The sequence below is a fragment of the Rhinolophus sinicus genome, chromosome 15, assembly GCF_057876585.1.
Source record: "Rhinolophus sinicus isolate RSI-liver-muscle chromosome 15, RSI-T2T, whole genome shotgun sequence".
NCBI lineage: Eukaryota > Metazoa > Chordata > Mammalia > Chiroptera > Rhinolophidae > Rhinolophus > Rhinolophus sinicus.
The window spans coordinates 26360693-26383021 of NC_142515.1; the positions used below are offsets into that span (position 1 = coordinate 26360693).

The window sequence follows — 22329 nt, forward strand, 5'->3', positions numbered from 1 at the left end:
GCCCACGAGCTCGCAGTGCCTGCTTTCCCACCTCTGAAGCTGTTTGTAGTTGGTCCCCAGTCCCTCACCACTTTGGGGTGGGCATGGTTTCAACCACGCTGTCCTCTGAGCAGGTCCCCCTCAGCCTGGGTTTCCTCACTGCTTGGATTTGTGAGCCCCAATTCTTCTGTTATTTGTCACCTCGGGAGATTCCCCTCCCCCCATCTGTTTCCTTCAGTGCGGGGATCAGGGAGGGAGGGCACTGGCATTTGTTGCTTCCCTGCAAAGTACCACACACTGAAATCATTGCTTTACATGTTATTTTTAAAACTTTTCATTGCAGTGTAACATAATACCAAACAGCGCAACTTTTCTGTATGCTTGTGAGTGTTACGCATTTTCACATATAGAACATGCTGTATTTTCACAAAGTGAACACACCCGTGGAACCAGTATCAGATCAAGAAGTAAAATATCCTGAGCACCCAGAACCCCGTGTACCTCCTTCCGGTCATTAACCACCCCTCTCGGGGTAATCATGATCCTGACGTCTAACAGCGCAGATTAGTTTTGCCTGATTTTGTGCTTTATATAAATGGCACCACAACCCAGCAAGGGACAGCTGTGATTAGCCTTCCTTTACACATGAGCAACCAGACTCAGAGAGGTTGAGTAACTTGCCCAAGGTCACACAGGTGGAGCTTGGGGTCAAACCAAGCGTTGTCTGGCTCCAAAGCTCATGTTTTTTCTTCTATATCTTGATTTATTTTCCCCTGCTGCAGTCCAATTCTTTTTTATTTGTTACCTTGGAAGATTTTTTTCCTCCCCATTTGTCTCCTTTGGTGAGGTATTGGGGAGGGAGGCCTACACCATTGTGTGTCTGGGCTGGGAATTTCTGAAGTTATTGACCCTCACAACTCATGCGTGCCCAGGACAAGCGCCTGGACTCCCCCAGTGCCTCCCTGCTCAGGGCCCAGCAGACTGCCTGGGGCTTCCTGGGGACTCAGTGCATGGTGGTGGGACACAGTGAAGGTCTTGTCTGGCACACGTCAATTAAGGGGCCTGCACACCCCCTGCCTTCTGCTTCCACCCTATTGTCATTACTGTGTTCTTGCTGTGGTGGCTGGGACCTGTGCCCGCTGGTTGCGTTTCCTGTTTGTCCCTGAGCCACTCATTCCTGCCTCTGAGCAGCTTTTCCTTGGCAGCGCTCTGTGATTGCTTTGTGGGGGTGTGTGCAGCTCATCTGATATCTCTATCATGGGAATTGATTGCAGTAATGCTCAGTAGCTGCGTAAGACACAGCCTGGTTTGAGGAAATGTTACCCAGGGTGATTTTATGGCGCTGCAGTCCAGGACTGTTTGATGTCTCTTCCTAATGAGGTTTCTGCAACATTAACTCCGTGGGGCTGGAGGGAGGGGCAGCCACAGGAGGATGCATGGCTTTGGGCAGTATGGCGAGCAGGGGAGGGAGGGCATCTCTCCACCCGACAGTGCCTGGCACTCACTGGCAAAGCTCAAACCCCGCCACCCATGGTGTCAACCTCCAGAACCACCTACAGGAGTTTGCATGTCAGGAGTTCTCTGGGAAAAGGTTGGATGTTCAACATTTAAAAAAAAAAATCTCAAGGCCTCACAGAGCCATGTGTGAGCTTTAATTCCATGAATTTTGAAGGAGAGGGGACAGAGACGGACCACTCAGCAGTTAAGGGTAGTTTGAAGCTTTGCCAGCAATACAACTGATTGTTACCTATTGTGTGCCAGATAGTCTTCTGGATACTTTCACACACCTTCATTTATTTAGTCCTCTTATAAGCTTATGTTACAAATGGGGAAACTGAGGCTCAAAGAGGCAGCCAGTTGAGCTGAGCTTGCTTTTAAACCCAGGTCACTTGGCTCCCTGCCCAGTCCAGCTGCCGCCTGGCCAGCACCTCGTCCTCACTGAGGCTCCCTTTGAGGACTCGGGCTTATCCGAAGGCCTCACCATGTACTCTAGCTCTCCTGACTCTGGCTGTCAGGCGAGCAGGGGAGATGGGGGTCAGGCGGGCATGCAAAGATTAGCAAGGGGCATTAGCCCCTTAAGAGAGCAGCCAGACTCTAGGAGGAGGTGGCAAAGGCAACTCCCGGGTCTTTCCTTTGTTGTGACAAGAGCAGGGGGCAGAGACCAAGACCAAAGGAAAGTAGGCCTGTGGCTGGTGAGACCAGAGCCCCTTCACTCACCAATATTTCCCTTTGTCACTACACCGTGGTCTCTTCCGCACCCTCCCCATTCTCCCGATCCAAACTTGACTTCTGGGGATGATGAAACAAACTCATTCACATGAGAATCAATCGCTATAAGCTGTCAGTTTGCATCTCCTGGGAACACCTCAGCTTTACGAGTGGACAAAACCCTGGTCCCTGCATTGGGGTTGGAGCTCCCGGTGGCACAGTTCACGTCCTCATCACCAAATGCCTCTCAAGCACCGGCCTTGAAGGTCACCTGGAGACAGGTGTACACACATGCAATTCGCCTACACAAGGTAGAGCTGAGGCACCCGAAAGTCATCCCATGGGCTCAGGAGAGCAGGGCAGGGCAGGGTTGATGCAGAATTAATTTCCCTCCTAGGTGGGAGAGGTAGGATTTGAGGGGAGGCTTGAAGGACAGGCCTAGATGAGGAAGGGAGGGTCCCGCCAGACCCCGGGAGCACCTCAGAGGGTATGCACCCTGGCATCCCCACCAGGGAGCACTGCCAACCTCTCCCCTGAGAGTGCATCCTAAAGCGGGGTGCAGAGTGGTCCCGGAGGCTCTGTCTCCCAGCCCCTGGCCTGCAGCAGTCCTCCTCCAAGGAGCTGATTAGCACGGCCCGGTTCTTAGCAACACCCGGTCAGGCAGTGTCCCACTGCCCTCAGCCCCAGCGGGAGCGGGGGGAGCCATGCACTGGCCACCACTGCTCCCCCTCCTGGGAATGCACTTCTGTTTTCTGGGAAGGTGGGCAGTGGCACACCGCAGGCTGCTCTTCCCTTTCTCTACCCAGGAGGGGTCTGTGTCCAAATCTCCCCTACCCTACCCCCCAAAGAATAGGAGTTGGGGCCTCTGCTCCTTCCTTTGAAATGCTGACCAGGTACAGGGGCTATAACCCAGTTTGCTTTGTCCTAGCTCAGATCATGAAAACACTTGTAAACTTCCCTCTGTTTGCTGCCGCACGTCTCAAACCTTAATATGCCTATGAATCACTGGAGAGTCTTGCTAAAATGCAGACTCTGATTCAGTAGTGGGGCCAGAAAGTCCGTATTTCTGACAAACTCCCAGGTGACTCCGCTGCTGCTGGTCCGTGTGCCGGAGACGGGGGTGCTGAGTCACGTGCTGTGGGATCCCGGGCAGCGCTCCCTCGCAGCAGCAGTGCCCGGTGCTGGGCACCCCAGTGTGTGACTGCACCCCGTGTGTAATTTAATCCCCCCACCTCCCTGGGATGTCAGTTTTGTTGGAAGGGGAGACTCAGGTGCCAGGAAATCACTGCGGGTCGTGTCCAACGTCACACAGCGGGCTGCTGGCAGAGCCAGCCCGAGCCACACTCACCTGATTCACGGGCCTGGGTTTTTCAGTCCTGACAGCCCACCCCCACCTCAGAGCCCCATAAAAACAATTATAAAGTATGAGCAATGGCAGCTGACTCTGGCAGCCCTGCCAAGAGGGCCACACACAGCCTCAGTTAAGCCCCACAACCCCACACCCCACAATTATTTCCACTTTACAGAAGAAACTGAGGCACCAGGGGTCAGGAAACTTGCATGAGGCCCCTCGGTGGGTACACAGCGGGCTTTGTCTCCTCCAGGGCCCAAGTCCTTAATCTGACAATCTCAGGACAAGGAAGTCCCAGGTGAGGTGGCCTGGAATACTCAGGCTGCTGTGGTTCCCTCCTAGCCGGGCCCTATATTGGGTTCAGGGTGACCAGTCAGGCTGGGGGGGGGGGCAAGAGGACAGGCCAGGCTGCCCAGAGCCTCCATGTGGCTTGAGAGGCAGCCAGAGCAGGCCCTGAGCTCTACAGTGGGGCGGCTGAGCAGGCGGCAGGAACCCAGGGCTAAGTCTGGCCTTGGCTAGTGCCCAGCGCCCCGGTTAGGTCCCCTGCTGATCCCCTTAGATGCTGGTCTGCCAGCAGGGCCCAATCTGGTTAGAGCATGAAGAGGGATTAGCAGTGAGAACATGGGGTCCCGACCTCAGCTTCCAAGCCCCTGCCTCCCCCAGCCCTGGCAGAGGCTGCAGGGATTGGCAGAGTGTGGACGGAGGGGCAGCAGGAGCAGGGGTGTGTGGGACGGTGCCCAAGCTGGGGTGTGGGCCTGGCTTCCCCTTCTTTTCAGAGGAAGGGGCCTTGCTGGGGTCTCCGGGATATTCCCAGACCCGGGGGGCTGCTATTAGCAGCACGTTGCCTCTGGAGGCCCCTGATCTTGGGTGGTGGGATTCAGGCTGGCGATCTTTGCCTGCAGGATACTTACCCCGAGCCCCCCAGAGTGGACTCTCAGGATCTCCAGCTCCCTCTCTTACCAGGAGAGTCGCTCACCTTCCTCAGAGACTGCCCACACGTCCCTGCCAATGCTGCTGGTGCCACCTTGGGACCACTAAAGGATTTTTTTTTTTTACAGGACTTTATTGGGGAACAGTGTGTACTTCCAGGACTTTTTTCCAAGTCAAGTTGTTGTCCTTTCAATCTTAGTTGTGGAGGGCGCAGCTCAGCTCCAGGTCCAGTTGCCATTGCTAGTTGCAGGGGGCGCAGCCCACCATCCCTTGCGGGAGTCGAACCGGCAACCTTGTGGTTGAGAGGATGCACTCCAACCAACTGAGCCATCCGGGAGCAGCTCGGCTCAAGGTGCCGTGTTCAATCTTAGTTGCAGGGGGCGGAACCCACCATCCCTTGCGGGACTCAAGGAGTTGAACCAGCAACCTTGTGGTTGAGAGCCTACTGGCCCATGTGGGAATCGAACCAGCAGCCTTCGGAGTTAGCAGCAGTGAGTTCCAACTGCCTGAGCCACTGGGCCTGCCCCCACTAACAGATGTTTGATTATTAATGTCCTGTAAGGACATATGAAGGGCAGGGTTGATTATAACGTTGGCAACAACACATGTTTTTCCAGTACTTCCCTTCCCTTTCAGAGCCCTCATGTCTTAGGTCTGCTGCTGCTTAGACAGGGCAGGTACACGTGTCCCCAGTGCACAGGTGAGGAGGTTTGGTCTCTCACAGTGATGACACAGAGCAAGCCTATCCAGCTTCAAGCCCCCACCTTCCACTCTCAGCCACTCCTTGTTTTCCTCAGGAAAATGCAAAGGGATTGGAGCAAGAGAATCATGTAAGGATCCACTTTAGTTCAATTCAACTAAAAATTACGGAGCCCCTGCAATGTGCCAGGTCCAGGGAGACAACGGGAAGGAAAAGAGACAATGGGATATTATGGTCTGGAAGGGAAGATGGATGTTTACCAAACATCAGGATTTCATTACATTTAATACATCAATATTTCATTACAGCTCTGACCTCTGGATTAGTGCTGAGAAAGAGAAGTCCTGGGATCCCGTAGCAGAGGAGAGTGGTCAGGGGAGGTATCTGTAGACTGAGGTATGAAGGATGACTAAGGAGTTCACTGGGTGAAGAATGGTGGAAAAATATTTCAGGCAGAGGGTACAGCAAGTGCAAAAGTCCGGTGGCAGTAAGATTTGAGGAACTGAAGGGACATCATCATAAGAGGAGGAGCAGGCAGGGGTGAGAGCACAAAACACTGCTTACATCAGATCCTGAAAGGTAGGTGCCACTTCTCACCCCCATTTGGCAGACAAGAAAACTGAGGCCAGAGAGGTTAAGTGATTTGCTAAGACTACATGACCTAAGTGGATGAGTCAGGGCTTGTTGAACCCCATCTCTTTTGTGACACTCAGCCGTGGGCTTTCTCCTCTACATCCTGGCTCTCAGTGTGTGCTTCTTGGACCAGCCCCGTCAGCATCCCCTGGGAACCTTTCAGCAATCCAGGACCTTGTCCTCACCCTATACAATCTGTCCCCAGGCATGTGTTTCTCTCCCCAGTCCTGTCCCTTGTCTGGCGGCTAGGTCCTTGCTCTGGGAATCTGCTTTTCACTCTCCTGCCTGGAACTTCTTCTGAGCTCCTCTCTGCCCCATGGCCTGTGCCTTCCTCTTGCTCCTGGCTAGCACCAGGCCACCAGCCGCTGTCTTTACAGCTCCCTGTAAGATGCCTCAAAGCCTTTCTGGCCTCCTCCAGGATGGCCTCTGTTAGTGTATCTCATTCTGCCCTGACACACCCCTGGCCATGCTCCTCACTTTAAGACCTGTGATAAGGTGACCATGGGAGGATAGTGAGGCAAATATGACTTAAGTTTGAGGGAGATACAGGAGGATTCAGGGACTGAGAAAATGTGATGGGGAAAGATGTAAGTGGTGCCTTTGGGTTTCCACGTCAATAGGGTGAAAATGGAGATGAGAAACTTTATTTTAAATGGTTGGGGAAACACAAGACAGTTGTCGACCGGGTAGGACGTCAACCAGGGCAAAATAGTAAAAAATAAAAAAGAATAGCTTTGTTTCTGGTTGCGATGTGGTTGAGAGGGCAGCTAAGTCCAGGGATGTCTTCTTGCGCCACCTAGAGGGAAAGCTGGAAACAACAGACAGAACCGTCGGAAAGCGTTGGGCGGACTGTATTTAGGGAAGAACAAAAGCCAGCTTTTCTTAAATTTTGCTAAATGGAGGTACTAGGACAGAAGCTTAAATATAGGAACTCAACCTTCTTCAAAGCCCTGTGTGGAAGGTATTTTTATCCCCATTTTACAAATAGGGAAACTGAAGCTCTCAGGTACCTAACTTCCCAGGGCCATGGCTAGTCAATGGTAGAAGCGGGAATTGAACCTAGATTCTTCTCATTGCAGAATTCAGGCTCTTTCCACCACCCCCTCTGCTGCCAGCATGCTGCATTTTCCTCAGACTTGCAAGACTCACCCGTTTTCCTCTGGTCGAGAGACTGGCCTTTTCCAGGCTCTCAAATTCAGGTTCCTTCACTCATTTAAACAATGTGAGCTGCTGACTGCTCTGGGCTGGCCAGGGACTGGGCCTGAAGTTCCCAGGTCAGCTCAGCTCCACCCCACCCCTGGACCCTCACCTCTTGAACTGGCTCATGGTAGCCTATCGCCTGTCTGCCTGTGGACAGTCTCTTTCTTCTGTAAGCTTTGGTGCCCCAGAGCAATGTCTAAAAGACCATCACATCGATCACACCCCTCTCTGGGCTAACCTGTCACCTTCTCTGGTCTGCAAGACTTTGTCTTGCCAACACCCCCTCCCCAGCACCTTGTGCTCCAGGCAAACCCAAATACTTCTGGATCCTGCCAGGCTCTACAATGCCTCCAGCCTTTGCACACTGCCTGCCCCTCCTTCCCCACTTAGCGCCTGGTGTGAGTCCTTATAAAATTGCTTTTCCTGAACTGTGCTTTGATGTGATGCTATTATAAGAAGCAGGTACTTGAAACCCATTTATTATGAGGATCTAGTGTTATTGATTAGGCCACACTGTCATTTTTTATAAGGACCCCTGGGGATATTCTTGTCTTGTCTTAGTGCCCCAAATAGCTATACTCCAAAAAAACTGGTCCTTTTAAGTTTATACATACCGTGTTTCCCTGAAAATAAGACCTAGCTGGACCATCAGCTCTAATGCGTCTTTTGGAGGAAAAATTAATATAAGACCCGGTCTTATTGTACTACAATATAAGACCGGGTCTCATATAATTTATAATATAATATAGTATAATATAATACCAGGTCTTATATTATTTTTTGCTCCAAAAGATGCATTAGAGCTGATTGTCTGGCTAGGTCTTATTTTCGGGGAAACACAGTATATTGGGGATCCTATTAACTGACCAGTTTCCCCTTTTCACATTGGCTCTCATAAAACCCAGAGCCCATGCTCTGCCCAGACCTGGCTGGTGTATGAGTCACCAGATGCTGCATTCTTGGCATCTGCCATTGATTTTTCTTCTCTTTGTCCCACTTTTCACTCTTGCTCTCTTGCTGTTTTATAAATCCCTGTAAGATGCCTCAAAGCCTTCCTAGAATGAGGTTGGCCTAAATCAATAAACCCATCAATACAAACAGAAAACCTCCCTTGCAGGGTTGTGGTGAGGATTAAGCAGAATAATGGATGTGAATTCCTGCCCAGCGTTCCCCCGCAGGCTTGGCCAAAGGGAGAACTGCCAGCTGGGGCCAAGACTGGCTCCTGTTGGAGGGCCCCACTCCCTGTGCGGCCTCTGTCTTCCTGACTCTGTAGAAGTCTTCAGGCCACTACCCTTCCCTGCTTGTCTTGCCCTCACCACACATACTCTGTTCTCCCTGAATGTTTGTGGGTAGGAGCAGGTGGGTGGCTGTGCCTGTCCCTTTTCCTCCCGCTCCTCTCAGAAGTCATACTATCAGCAACGTGTTCCCCTTTCCCTCGCCTGGTCCCTGAGATCTCAAAGGCCCTAAGTGCCAAGCACCTCACTTGCTATGTCTTGGAGTAGTCGGCGTGTGGTGGATGCACTTTGGTAGAGAAACTAAAGAGAGCACCTGGTTCAGCCTATGTATTTGATAAATGAGGAAACTAAGGCTCAAAAAGGAAAGTGTTAGAGCCAAGTCCCTAACATATTTCAGCTCATTCATGTCAAGTCTAAGCGTGGCCCTGCCTCATGCCCTAAGACCATGCTCTGTCGCACTGCTTCCAAAACGCTCCTCTCTTGGACCATTCCCACAAAGCACCCCTGTTTTAGTCACTGATTGTTGTGTAGCCAATTACCTCTAAACATAGTGGCCTAAAAGAGCAATAAACATGTATTCTCTCAGTTTCTGCAGGTGGCTGGGTGATTCTGGCCTGGGGTCTTTCACGAGATTGCGATCAAGATGTCTTAGTCTGTTTGGGCTACTATAACAAAATGCCATAAATTGGGTAGCTTATGAACAACAAATACTCATTGCTCACCATTCTGGAAGCTGGGAAGTCCGGGATCCAGATGCTGGCAGATTCATTGTTTGGTGACGACGGTCTGCTTCCTGGCTCATCGCTGTGCTTCACATGGCAGAAGGGGCAGCAGTGCTCTCAGAACCCTTTCCTAAGAGCGTTAACTCCATTCACAAGGGCTCTACTTTCATGACCTAAGCATCTCCCAAAGCCCCACTTCCTAATACCATCACCCTGGGCATTAGATCTCAGCACCTGAATTTGGGGGGCCCACAAACACTGACACCCTAGCAGCCTGCCTCATCTGAAAGCTTGACTGGGGCTGGAGACGTGACTTCCATGACGACTGCCTCACGTTGCTGGCAGGAGGCTGCAGTTCCTCTCCCTGTGGGCCTCCCCAGAGAGCTGCTCGAGTGTCCTTATGACATGGCACTGGCTTCTCCCAGAGAGAGTGAACTGAGAGAGAGTAAGGAGGAAGGTGCAGTGTCTTTTATGATCTGGTCTCAGAAGTTATCCACCATTACTTCTGCCATACTCTATTCTTTAGAAGTGAGTTACTAAACCCCACCCACTCTCAAGAGGACAATTAAGCTCTATCTTTTGAAGGCAGAAATGTCAAAGAATTTGTGGGCATATTTTAAAACCAGGGGTGGCCGGTTAGCTCAGTTGGCTAGAGCATGGTGCTACTAATAACACCAAGGTTGCCGGTTCGATCCCTGCATGGGCCACTGTGAGCTGCGCCCTCCTTAAAAAATAAAAAATTTAAAAAAATTAAAAATTAAAATAAATAAATAAATAAATAAAACCACCACAAGCTCCATGGACACACTCCAGTGACACCACACTGCTTGGTATTCCCCCAGACGGCCTGCCTTGCTTCTTCCTGCCTCTGAGCTTTTGTACATGCTATTCCCACTGCTTAGAATGTGCTTCCCTCATTTTCCTTTTCTGATTGGTAAGCTCTGACTTACTTTTCAGGATCCACTTCAGAGTTCATGTCCTCCCCGTCAGGTAGAGTCAGTCACTCACTTCTCTGAGCTATTGCATCTCCTGGGAAATACTGCTCTTCCAGCGATTATTGTAAGCTGGAGTGTAGGTCTTTGTGGTATCCCCAGCGGGTAGTCAGCTCTCAGCACACACTTGCTGAATGAAGGAATGGAGGTTTTGTTCGCTGGTTTCCCATGTGTCCTCCTTGGGCTCTGAGTGTGAGTGTTCTAGGGTGTTCTGTGTATCTATGGTTACTTCTACATGTGCGAGCCCAGCTGTCACTGGTGTGTGTAGACTCTCCATCAAGACAGACTTGGTTCCATGTGGGGCTCCCATGTCTGCCTTGGCTCCTAGTTACTCAGGAACTCGTGTGACCCTGAGCCCCTGAGTGCAAGCCCTCTCTTGTTTACCTGTGCGGCCTGCACGGCTCTTGCTCCCAATCCAGTCATTTACCTGTCAGCTGACCCTGCCCAGTGCTCACATCCTATTTAAGAAGAGGGAGAGAACAAGTCCACAGACCAAAGAAACAACAGAGCCAATGCGGGCTATATGGCCATGGGAGCAATTACTTGCACAGAGAAACTGGGCTGGCCTACAGACGCACCGCCAGGAGGTCGGGAGCCAGGACTCAGACCGGCCTTTCTGAGCATGGGGCCCGTGCACTCTGCTCTCGTGCTTCTGTTTCGTTGTCTCAGCAGAAAAACCCAGACAGAGGGATGGGATCTCTCATAGCTCAGGGGACTGTGCATGGGCGGCCCTGTGGGCTGTGTTTTCAGGGCTCACTGTGAATTCTGAGGCCTGTGGGGTGAACGGCTGACAGGAGGGAGATGGTCAAGCCCCAAGGGCCTGACCCAAGAGAAGTGACGGCCCGACGCTGGGTTCCACACCAAGGCAGTCAGCCCCAGGCTGTCTGAGTTGTCTGATGCAGGACTCTCTGGGTCCCCACCCTGGTCCAACTTTGGGTAAGGTACTTAACATCGTGGAGCTCGGTTCCCTCCTCTGCAAAATGGGCGAGGTAACAGTTCCCACTCCCAAGGACGCTGTGCAAGGGGAGGCTCTGGGACCTGACTGCCTGGGTTCAAATTCTGGAGCCACCACTTGCCAGCTGTGTTCCCTTGAAGAAGCTACTTAACTGCTCTGAGCCCCCTTTCCTTCTTGTGAAATAGGGATGGTAATAACATTTGCGCTGCAGTCAGTGTGAGGGTCAGGCGCAGTCACACATGTGAAGTGCTGGGCAGCGTGGCTGAGTGGACATGCTCAGAACATGGAGGCAATTGGTACCACTGCTGTGGGAAGGAAAAGCTACCCTGAAAAGGACATTTGTAAGAGTCTGTAGAGAAGAGGGAGAGAAAGGGAGAGAGGCATGTGGACAGGTGCCAGAGGCCCAGTCTTGCCCAAGGAGGTGGAGGAAGTGTCCAGAAGCTGGCCTGGGGCAATACCTCCTTCCTCACATTAGGACATTATTAATGGGGAGGTGATGAAGCCCTCTGTGATCCCTGCCTTCCAAGCCACAGGGCAGGGACACAGCACTGCAGCCCCTAAGCCAGCGTGTTCCAGTGTGGACCCAGGTTCTCAGTGGCTCTGCTTCCTGCAGTCCTGAGAGCGTGGCATCTGGAGTCAGACCCAGCCTGGAGTTCAGCCTGGGTTGGCCACCTACTGGCTGGTTACCTGGGAACTAATGGCACCTTCCTCCAGAGAGTGAGCCGTGATGTACTTACCACAGGTCACACAGGGAGGCTATGGGTGCCGTTGAGAAGCCCCTTCCACCTTTGTTTGCTCCTTTGCAGCCCTGGATGATGCTGGGGGGGGCCAGGGGCTGAGCTGACCTCTGTGGGTCTGGTGGGCAGGGTGGGGTCTGGTTGAGCTGGTCACCGCTGCACCAGGCTTCTCCCTCCAGCTGCAATCCTTCTGCCCAGAGAATGGGAAATGACTGGGCACTGAGCTCCAGCTCATTTGTTCATTCATTCATTCATTCATTCATTCATTCATTCATTCATTCATTCAACCAGTGCTGACTTCGGGCCTTTAATGTGCCAGGCACTGTCCCCGGGGCTGGGCTGCAGCAGTGACTGGTCTGGGCACTGTCTGGCCTGCCTGACCTCCTTGACTCATCAGGGCCTCTGACGAAATCTCTTCTGACCAGTGTTTTTCTCCCTCTGGCTTGATCCTCGCAGGGACCTGAGTGAGAACACCATCCAGGCCATCCCCAGAAAGGCTTTTCGTGGAGCTACAGACCTCAAAAATTTGTGAGTACAGGCCTGGGACAGAGAGGGGCTGAGGTCTGCAGGGCCAACCCTGGCAGTGTCCTCTTAGGTCTCCCTGAGCCCTGTGGTCCAGGCAGCCAAGCAGCTGGACCGGGCTCTGAGGTGGTTGGTGCCAGCATGGTCTTCTGGAAAAATCTGGGGTCAGAGGAAACAGGCAGCCTTTGGGGACTGGGTTGAAGGGCATCTCATGAGCTGTGAGGTGCTTGGAGGATGTTGTTGGTCCATTGGAATGGACAGTCTCCGTGCCCTTGCCCTCCAGTGGGTTGGGAGAGTTGGGTTTGAATCTAAGTCAGTGAACTTCCCTGAGCTTCAGTATATTGTTCTGCAAAATGAGGACATCACATTTACCTCACAGGCTTGTTCTGAGGTTTAAATGAGATATGGAAATAAACACACTTTGTCAAATGCTATTTAAATGTAATGGTTTAGTCCTATTTTTCAAATGTATTCTGGTCCAGGCTTACCACCTCCTGAGGTCTGACCGCAGCAGGGATGGCAATTGCCTGTCAGTCACTCCCCGACCCCCTTTGCCTGCAGTAGACATGGATAATTGATCACTGCATTCTTCCCAAGTCACCCAAATCACAGCTTCAGTGTATTCTGAGAGCAGCGCTCCAGGTAGCCACCGCTAGTCAGTCTCACTTGGCACTGACGCTGAAGTCTGTCTGCCAGCTCTGGCTGCCACTGCATCTGCGATAGACTCATTCTTAAGCTGCCAACACCCTGTAGGTGGTCTCCAACATGAGGGCAGAGGTACCGATTCCCCAGGAGATATGCAAGGTTAGGTAGAGGAATATAAATGTTATGTATAGTTATTGTTTTAATAAAAAATAAATGATTTAAGCTTATTATTTACTAGCTGGATTGACACATTTGTGCTGAATACATGATTGGTGTCAGGCCTCTTTTTTAAAACAAAAAATGGATTTCCTGATTAAAAACGTTTGGACACTTCTGCTCTTTGTAACGTGACCGCCTCTCTACAACCTTCCTTTGCTTCACAGACAGCTGGACAAGAACCAGATCAGCTGCATCGAGGAAGGGGCCTTCCGAGCTCTGCGGGGGCTGGAGGTGCTGTAAGTGAGACATGGGAAGGGAAGCAGAGGTGTGGAAAAGCCTGGCTAATGCAGATGCTGTGGCCCAGGCAGCTGGAGGCGGGGCCTGGGAGCAGCGCAGGAGGCAGGAGACCTGGGAGGCTGTTCCAGGCCCAGGGCAGAGGCCATGCTCTCTGCTCTCCTGGACTTGCTACTGAGGATGGGAGGGCACACACTCATAGAGTCATACCTGCAGCAGCGTGACCCAGGCTTACCCGCTTATAAGATACAGCCACTTGCCCCAGGTTGGCACCCAGGGTGAGGGGCTGTATCTCCTAGGAGTTTCTGACACATGCAGCAGAAATACATTTTCCTTCTCCCTCTGGGTGTCTAAACCCCACTTTCTTCCAGGCCAGCCCAAGTCTGCATGCCTCCTCTCCCTTTCCTCGCCTCTTCTCCCCTGTTCTACCAGACTCGGACACAGCTGCCTCTTAATCACTGTCCCAGCTCAGGGCTTTCCCGGAGGGTGGCTTTGTCTCATGCTCTTCAGTGTAACCCTCCCCCAGGTCCAGCCCACTGCTGGTCCAGCTCGAGCGGGGACCATGGAGACCAGCATGAGAGTCTGCCTGTTTGTCATCGAGAAACCCTCTGGACAGATGCTAACTGATTCTGGTTTCCCATCAGGACCCTGAACAATAACAACATCACCACCATTCCCGTGTCCAGCTTCAACCACATGCCCAAGCTTCGGACCTTGTGAGTTAGCCCCGGGTGTCTGGAAGCACAGCTCCAAGTGTGGCCGGTGCCAGGGCAGTGGGGAAAGGGGACAAAGGCTTCCGCAGGCAGGGGCGGGAGCTCCTTCCCCTCTGTACCTCCAGTGGCCCGCCAGGGTGGGTGGACTGGAGCTGGAGTCAGAGGAGGTGATCTAAAAGGGGAGGATGTCGGATGTCATTTATGTTTGAATTTTCCTCAGAAAATTAATGATATTTGTGTGTGTGTCTGAAAATGCATTACGTGATTTGGGGCAGTGGGTCTGTGTGAGCTCAGGGAGGTGAATGGATATTTGCTGGGCAAAATCCAGCCAAAGGGGTTCCCCTGAGTGTGCTGTGCGGGAAGGAGCAGCCTCTGGGAAGTTTCCCACTGCTGTGCGTGAGCCCCAGGTGGAGCTGCGGGCTGCCTGCAGTGTAGCCTGTGCTTGTGCCGAGAGCAGCATGGGGGCTCCGCTCCTCCCAGGGGGAGGGGTTCCCATTCTTTGGCCAGGGTCTGGGCGCAAAGGTGGGTTGTAAGCGGCCCTGTCCCCTTGCAGCCGCCTGCACTCCAACCACCTGTTCTGTGACTGCCACCTGGCCTGGCTGTCACAGTGGCTGAGGCAGCGGCCAACCATCGGGCTCTTCACCCAGTGCTCCGGGCCCGCCGGCCTACGCGGCCTCAACGTGGCCGAGGTCCAGAAGAGTGAGTTCAGCTGCTCAGGTGGGTGCAGGCCTGCCTGGGGCTCTCCACTGACTGTCCATCACCTGCCTCCTGCTGCACCCTGCGTCTTGTTCCCTCCCATTACCTCCTGTCAGCACACATTAACATCTGGCCCGCCCATCACCTCCTGTTCTCACCTGTCATCTCCTTTCTCTACTCAGCACCTCCTGCCTTATCCATCACCTTCTAGACCACCGACCATCTCTTGTGCTTACCCATTATCTCCTGTCCCGATCCATCACCTGTGTCTGCCCATCCCGCCTCCTGCCCATCCATTATCTCCTGTTCTTATCCGTTGCCTTTGTCTCCACATGTCACCTCTTGCCTCTACTCCTTTGTTCCTCCTGCCCCCACCCGTCCTCTCTTCCCGTCCCCCCCATAGCTTCCTCCCCCATTTACTCTTTTTGCTTCTATCCAACGCCTCCTCCCATTTACTCCCGCCCCTCCCCCTCCCCTCCTATCCCCACCCTTTGTCCATTCCTATTACTACCTCTTCCCTCCTGCCATTGCCTTACCCCTGCCACCTTGAAAAGTCATTGAATTGGCCCAGTTAGCCTCAGCTCAAGGTGAGGTGGACTCCAGAGTCCGTGCCCTCCATCTTCCACCTGGGGTCCTTTGAGAGTCTTCTGACTGCCCAGCCCACTTCCTTTCTGGCCTCTTCAATCTCCATACTGCAGCCAGAAAGATCTAAAAGGATCCACAAGTCTGGGCTGGTCATTGCTGCTTTGTACTAACCGGCCCCTGGTGCTCCTGGGAGAGTCCAAGCTGCCCTTAAGCCTGCAAGGCTGGGGCAGGGTCATCTCGGCCTCCCCACACCCGGCAGCCTCCCCCAGCCCAGTGGCCTCCTCACTAACTGCGTCCCATCCCGGTTGGCCTCTGCCCCCTCCTGGAGCAGGTGCCTCCCACCCTGGCCTTCTCACAGGCTGTTCCCGTTGTCACACCCTTCCCAGCCTTGTGATTGCCAACACTTCCTCACTGCGCAGAGCCCAGCAAGCCTTGTCTGACCCCAGGGGAGGTCTGTGATGGACTGTAAGCTCCACGAGCACATGGAATCAGTGTGTGGTGGTTTCTGGCCATATCCCCATGACTTTGCCTGTGCTTGGCACAGAGAGGTGCTCAAGAAATGTTTGCTGAGTGAATGAATGGTTTTCATACTCACAACAGAGGTTTCTCTTATACCTGTGGACTCTGAGGCCACCAGCCACATAGAACTCCGAGGGAAAAGGGTCTACTGGGCTCGGCTTCTTCTCCTCAATGTGAGGCTCTGGGGGCCGGGGGTGGCTGTCACCTCCTCCACAGCACTGGCAGCTCCGGAGACTGCTCTTGAACACCACTGTGCTCAGGGCTGCTGTGTGTGTGCGTGTGTGTGAGAGTGTGAATGTGACTATATGAGCATCTATGAGGGTGTGTGAGAGTGTGTGAGTGTGTGAATGTGACTGAGCATCTCTGAGGGGGTGTGTGTGCGTGCATGTGTGTGAGTGTGTGAATGTGATTATGGGAGCATCTATGAGGGTGTGTGCGAGAGTGTGAGGATATATGTGGCGAGAGTAAGTATGTGAATGTGTATGTGTAAGAGTGTGTGTGAGAATGAGTGTGTGAGTGTGTGTGTGTGAGCGTGTGTGCGTGCATGGGTATCTGCTTGTGTGTGAGGAGAGCCAAGGCTGAGGCTGCTTCTCTGAGTAATTGCAGCTGCCCTCAGGTTTTAGGAAGAGGAACGGATAATTCTTATTTTGAAATGAAACATTTTTCTTTGCATTTAAAATACCTTGGTTTCTGTATTCAGGCATTTTTTTTTTTCCTCTTCTGGAGTCTGTTCACCCTGACAACCCCTTTCCTGAGAAGGGCACTTTCCCAATTTGTCAGAAGTCCTCATAGCTTTATTTCCTTTGATCTTTGGGAGGGCCAAGGAAAGGATTAGAGGTTAAAACGCTAGTGAGAGTGTGAATTTCTCAGCCACTTCTCAGAACTGTATAGCAGAATCTACTAAAGCCCAACTCCACTGCTAGGTGTGTGCATATGCTCTGCCAAACACATGTCCAAGAATATCCAAGGCAGCTTTCTTTGTAATAGCCCAGAGTTGGAGACAACCCAGATGTCCACCAACAAGACAGTAGATTCACTAATTACGACATATCCATTCAATAGAATAATAGTCAGTGATAAAAAAGAACAGCCTACTGATATACACACAGCACGGGTGAATCTCAAAGATTTTTGTATTGAATAAAAGAAGCCAGACACAAGAGAACATGCTGTCTGATTTCGTTTATGTGAAGTCTGTAAACAAGCAGAATCTTTGGTGCTAGATCTCAGAATAGTGGTTACCTTGGGGAACGGGCATGAGGGAGCCTTCTTGGGTGATAGAAGTGTTCCATATGTGGGAGATGGTTCTGTGGGTGTATCCATAAGTAGAAATCAGCCAGCCATACTCTTAAGACTGTGCACTTTATGTGTTATACTTCAATTAAAATAATTTATCACACACTGGGCTTCATCCTGGTTTTAGCACCTTATTAGCTGGGTGATTTCCCACAAATTAATACCAAGGACTCTGTTTTCTCACCTGTAAAATGGCCACAATAATATCATGCTCCCCCTAGGCTGAGCAATAGCATTAAAGGAGATACTGCATATACAACACTTATCACAGCACATGGCACAGAGTGAGTGCTCAGCAAATATTGTCCTTGTCATCCTCAGGTTCCAGACAAGGAGACTCAGTCTCAAAAATGCTGAGTAACTTGGATGAGAACCCGGAACTTCAGAATTTAGGCTGGGATTTCCAAGCACATGAATCACACTTTCGTGTAGCACAGTTACGTTCAGATTCAAGTTCAGCAAACATCTAAGTCCCTGCTACATGCCAGGGCCCACACAATTACATCGGAGTCCTTGGTGACCTCTGGTTCATCCTCATCCAGAGAAACACCCTGTGCCCCATCCCCACACATCAGTCTTGGGAGGGAGGTGCTGACATGGGACACCTGAGGTCACAGCCTACTGTTTCCGCAGGCCAGGGGGAGGCGGGGCGCGTGCCCTCTTGTACCCTCTCCTCCGGCTCCTGCCCGGCCATGTGCACCTGCAGCAATGGCATTGTGGACTGTCGTGGCAAAGGTCTCACCGCCATCCCTGCCAACCTGCCCGAGACCATGACGGAGATGTGAGTACCGGGCAGGGCAAGTGCGGGGAGGCAGGCCCTGGGGCCGGGCCAGGCTCCGGTGACCCAGCGGAGAGCGACCCCAGGGCTTGCCCCAAGGCCCATCAGTGCAGATGGAGAAGACAGTTTGCCTTGGTTGGCTGAACGCTGCCCAAGGCTGGGCAACTCTGGAGGGCTGGGAAGGGAGTGTTCCTTTGTGGTCCATCTGTCCAGCCCAGCTGGGTGGGTCTGTTAGAATTGTTTTTTTTAGTATTCGCATCCTTCTTGGGCCCCTTTCAGCCGTGGCAGCCTGGGATAATGGCACTCACATCACAGCAGCCCCTTTGCTCTGCCTGTGTCAGCCCACCTATTCCGTAGTGGATGGGAGCAGGGCAGGAGGGGCAAACGGTCTGGGTGGTGGGTGAGCCCAGCAGGCAACAGCCTGGACGGGGTGACCCGGCCTGAGGCTCCTGTGTTCTGTCTCTGCAGTCGCCTGGAGCTCAACGGGATCAAGTCCATCCCCCCAGGAGCCTTCTCTCCGTACAGAAAGCTTCGGAGGATGTAAGTGCTCCTGCGTCCTGAGAGTCAGCAAGGGGCAGGAGGGAGAGCCTGGATCAGGCGTGCCACCGCCCTGGGCAGGTCCTGACTGCCTCCAATGGCTGAGAGGACCCGGGGCAAGCTGCTGCCCGGCCTTCCTGCCCCTCCCGTGGTTCATTTGTGATGTCGGGATGGCAGTGGTGTGACCTCCTCACAAGGTTGTCCTGAGGCCTAAGTGCTGAGCCCGAGTCTGGCGTATGACCAGAGCTGACTGTTATCCTCCATTTCAGCTTGGGCACCATAGGAGCCATTGTGGACGTGAGAAAGGGTGTAAGGGACAGCTGGGGAGTGGGGGAAAGCTTTGCCAAGAAGAGACCAAGGCTGGAGTGTCCCATCTGTGTGTGACTTTGGACTGCACAGGGCGGTAGTGGTCGTAGGTTTTTCGGATGGATGGGAGAACTAGCCCCTTGCTTTTCTAATTTCAAAGAAGTCCCTGCCCTCCCATGCGCCTGGGAGGTAGAGAGGATCAGGCAGGGCTTGGTGGCCTCTGAGGAATTCAGCCACCCTCTCTTCTGCTCACCTTGCAGAGACCTGAGCAACAACCAGATAGCAGAGATCGCGCCTGATGCTTTCCAGGGCCTCCGCTCCCTGAACTCGCTGTGAGTAGCAGCACCAAGGCTCCTGTGGGAGTCCAGAGTATCCCCCAAGGAGGCCAAGAGGGTCCAAGGTCCCTCCAGTGGGTGCTGGAGGGAGAGCATAGATCCTGCCCACCTGGGCATTCATGAGTCTCCCTTTGGCTGCAAAGTCCACAGTTGCTGTGCCCATTACTCCCTTCCTCCCTGGTGGACCCTCTGCTCCTGGGAGGGAGAGGAAGGAATCAAGGACTGAGTGCATGGAAAATCTAGACAGAACTGTTGCCCCTGGCGACTGATGCTCTCCCTGCCATGGTGGGGATTTTCCCAGCATTCTTTGTGGCAGTCATCTGACTTGGCCCAGCTTTCATGTTGGCCCTGCCTCCCCACAGAGGCCCAGCACGCCGTGCTCCTGAGCCTTCCCCAGGTCACCTACAAGGGCTGCAAACACCAGCTCCAGTTGTGACATCTGTCACACCAGTACCTTTCATCCAAAGCATGCTCTGATTCCAAGTTGTGGTGGGTAATGCAAAGGCATTGTTTTCTTCCACTTTTTCCCAGTATTTCCCTTTCCTCAAGGGTTTACTTAGAGTGGGTGGGCTGTCAATCTACAAAATGTTATGCAGCATCAAAAATTCATCTCAGAAATGTCCTTCATCTCTCTTTTTCCAAGAACCCTTGCTCACACTCCCATGTTCACCAAGCTCCTTACTTTCTGAGGTCCCACGGCACTTTCTCTATACAAAGGGTACACTCAGGGTGCCATGTTGTCAGAGGAGCTCCCTGTTGGTAGGGGCCTCGCTACTCTCAGGAATAGTGTTTTCACCTGTCCCTCTGCAGCACTGGACATGCCTCACATAGACTAGGGACTTGAGAAGCAGAACGGAATGAACTCTTCCTTGGTGAGTGCAGGAGGCAGCCAGATCATGCCTTTTGTGTGCACCCTCTTCTCTTGGAGTAGAGTCCGAGGTAGTGAACTCTTGTGAATGGCACTGCTTAGGTTGTGTAGTGCACAACCTACACAGCTGTACCTTTTGGCCTGGTGATGGATTGCTGTCATTGGCTGAGGAGATCAGATCCTAGAGGTGGCCTGCCAAAATGCATAGCTCTTCCTCTGAGAAGTGAATGAATCTCCTAAATTGGATATGACAGTAACCCATCGAAGTGGGTTTGTGGTGGGTGCTCATGGGTACCTGGTCGCAGCCACCTCCCCACCATGTGAGAGTTTTTGTGCTAAGGTCATGCAAATAGATCTCATTGACAGTGTCCATAGGCAGTGTCTGCCTTGTCCGGCCCTGACCACGTCTCCTTGCGTCAACCCCTGCCCTCTCCATTCCATTCTGCACACAACAGATTGAGAGGTCGTCCCGAATGCTCATCATTTTTCAGAGGCTTCCTGGTGCTGGCTGGGTGAAATCCAAGCTCCTGTACCATTTATTTCCTCCACTCAAGCCACACCGGGGCTCTCCCCGCTGCCAACACAGGTCCCACTGCAGGGACTTTGCTCCCGTGTGACCTCCACCAGGAATGATCTGGAAGCCATGTCTGAAGAGATAGCACACACTGTTTTTGCTCATATTGAATGTGTCGGGGTAGGGGTGCTTTGAGGGGCTGCTTGTGACATTAGGACTAAAATACACCCTGCTCCTCCAACCCGCTCTACTCTGTCATTGTTCTCTGAACCCATTCCTGCCTGCATGTCTCTTTTGAACTTCTGCTTTTTTTCTTATTACCCGGAATTCATGCTCAATGTAGAAGACAGAAAATACGAAAGTATAAAAAACCCACTTGCAATCCTACCACCCAGATCTCAGCATGGCTAGCACGTTGGTCTGTTTCTTTCTGGTGTTTTATCTCCGCCGGGCAGACGTACTTGACGTGCTGGAGCTCATACCACATGTGTTGTCTGGCTTGAGTGTTTTCCTGTAATTCTCTGAAAAGATGTTAACTCTTCTTGCTTATGGAATTTCCTCTTCTTTGAACCATCTCCTTTTGGATCCCAGACCAGGGTAATTTCCCATGAGGTTCCCCAAATGGTCCCTTTGCAGACTTCTGTGGGATCCATGTGTGAGGGCAGGGAGTGGGTGGGGGCTGCCCCTGCAGTGATGAGGATCACGGCTGCCTGCAGCCCATGGGGGACCTTGGTGCAAACCAGAAACAAGCGACCCTTTTAAAATACACTTTACTGCCATCTGCTGGCAATTTGTTACAGCAAACCTGCATGGCTACGAACGGCGGCTTGGTGGTGGTGCCGTTGTGAAGTGTCTGACTTGCAGAGCAATGCCTGGCCTGGTGGGCTGCCCTCTAACTCGACCTTTCTGCTGCCTTTTCTCCAGGGTCCTCTATGGGAACAAGATCACAGACCTGCCCCGGGGTGTGTTTGGAGGCCTGTACACCCTACAGCTCCTGTAAGGACCCAGCCGAGGGTGTTCTTGGGTGGGGTCTTGGGAGGGGGCCAGTATGCCTCTGGCCTCTCAGACTGGCCTTCTTGGCCTCTTTGGGGGTGGGGCTCACTTGAGGCAAGGAGCTTGGAGGATGGCAGACCTGGTAGTGCTGTGAGAGGCTATGGGGCTCTGCAGAGGCCAGAGAGGGAGGGAGAGGTGACTCCGAGCTCATAACAGAACACCTGAGCCGAGAAGCTCCTGAGAGGCGGCCTGTGTTCCTGAGGAGCTCAGCATGGCTGGGGAGAGAGTGGTCTCCTGCAGGGGACACCCAGGCCCAGCTCACCCTCCTTGAACCATGAGCATTCAAGCAAGGGTTCTTAGGATCCAAGAGGCACGGAGCCCAAATGCTCCATCGCAGCCACCTGAGGAACCCAGCAGAACTCTGTGAAGGAGGAGGAGTCCCCAGATGCCTTAGGGAGGTGGCTTTGCCACCGCACTCTCGGCTTTCTGAGAATCCCATGGGGCACCTCTAACGGTTCCCTGAAAGAGAGAAGAGTGGGGCTAAGGTGGTCCCAGTGCATGGAGAGGGCAGTCAGAGGTCTCAGCTCTTCTGCATGGAGTGGATACCCGAGGGCCAGATGCGCTGATGCCCTGTGCCTGCTGAGTGCCTGGGAAGGTGCCCAGGACCTGTGGATGAGTCTGATGCTGTGCCTTTCTCCTTACCACCTGGCCCTGGCTCTGCCCACAGGCTCTTGAATGCCAACAAGATCAACTGCATCCGGCCCGATGCCTTCCAGGACCTACAGAACCTCTCACTTCTCTCCCTGTATGACAACAAGATCCAGAGTCTCGCCAAGGGCACCTTCACCTCCCTGCGGGCCATCCAGACCCTGTAAGTGCCCTCTGTCCCCCTGCGCTCCACCCCAGCAGGTGGACCTAGGGGGAGGT

At 52.8% G+C, this 22329-nt stretch overlaps 1 protein-coding gene across 1 annotated transcript in view; it reads left to right on the forward strand.

Annotated features, from left to right (window-relative positions):
• Nucleotides 1–22329, forward strand: part of SLIT1 (slit guidance ligand 1) — a 156392-nt gene that overhangs the window by 90702 nt on the left and 43361 nt on the right. Inside the window, exons 5-13 of the mRNA XM_019724789.3 lie at nt 12099–12170; nt 13193–13264; nt 13907–13978; nt 14529–14692; nt 17705–17852; nt 18318–18389; nt 18953–19024; nt 21334–21405; nt 22130–22273. Of these exons, the coding sequence (XP_019580348.3) occupies nt 12099–12170; nt 13193–13264; nt 13907–13978; nt 14529–14692; nt 17705–17852; nt 18318–18389; nt 18953–19024; nt 21334–21405; nt 22130–22273 (888 nt within the window). The remainder of the gene's footprint in view (nt 1–12098; nt 12171–13192; nt 13265–13906; nt 13979–14528; nt 14693–17704; nt 17853–18317; nt 18390–18952; nt 19025–21333; nt 21406–22129; nt 22274–22329) is intronic.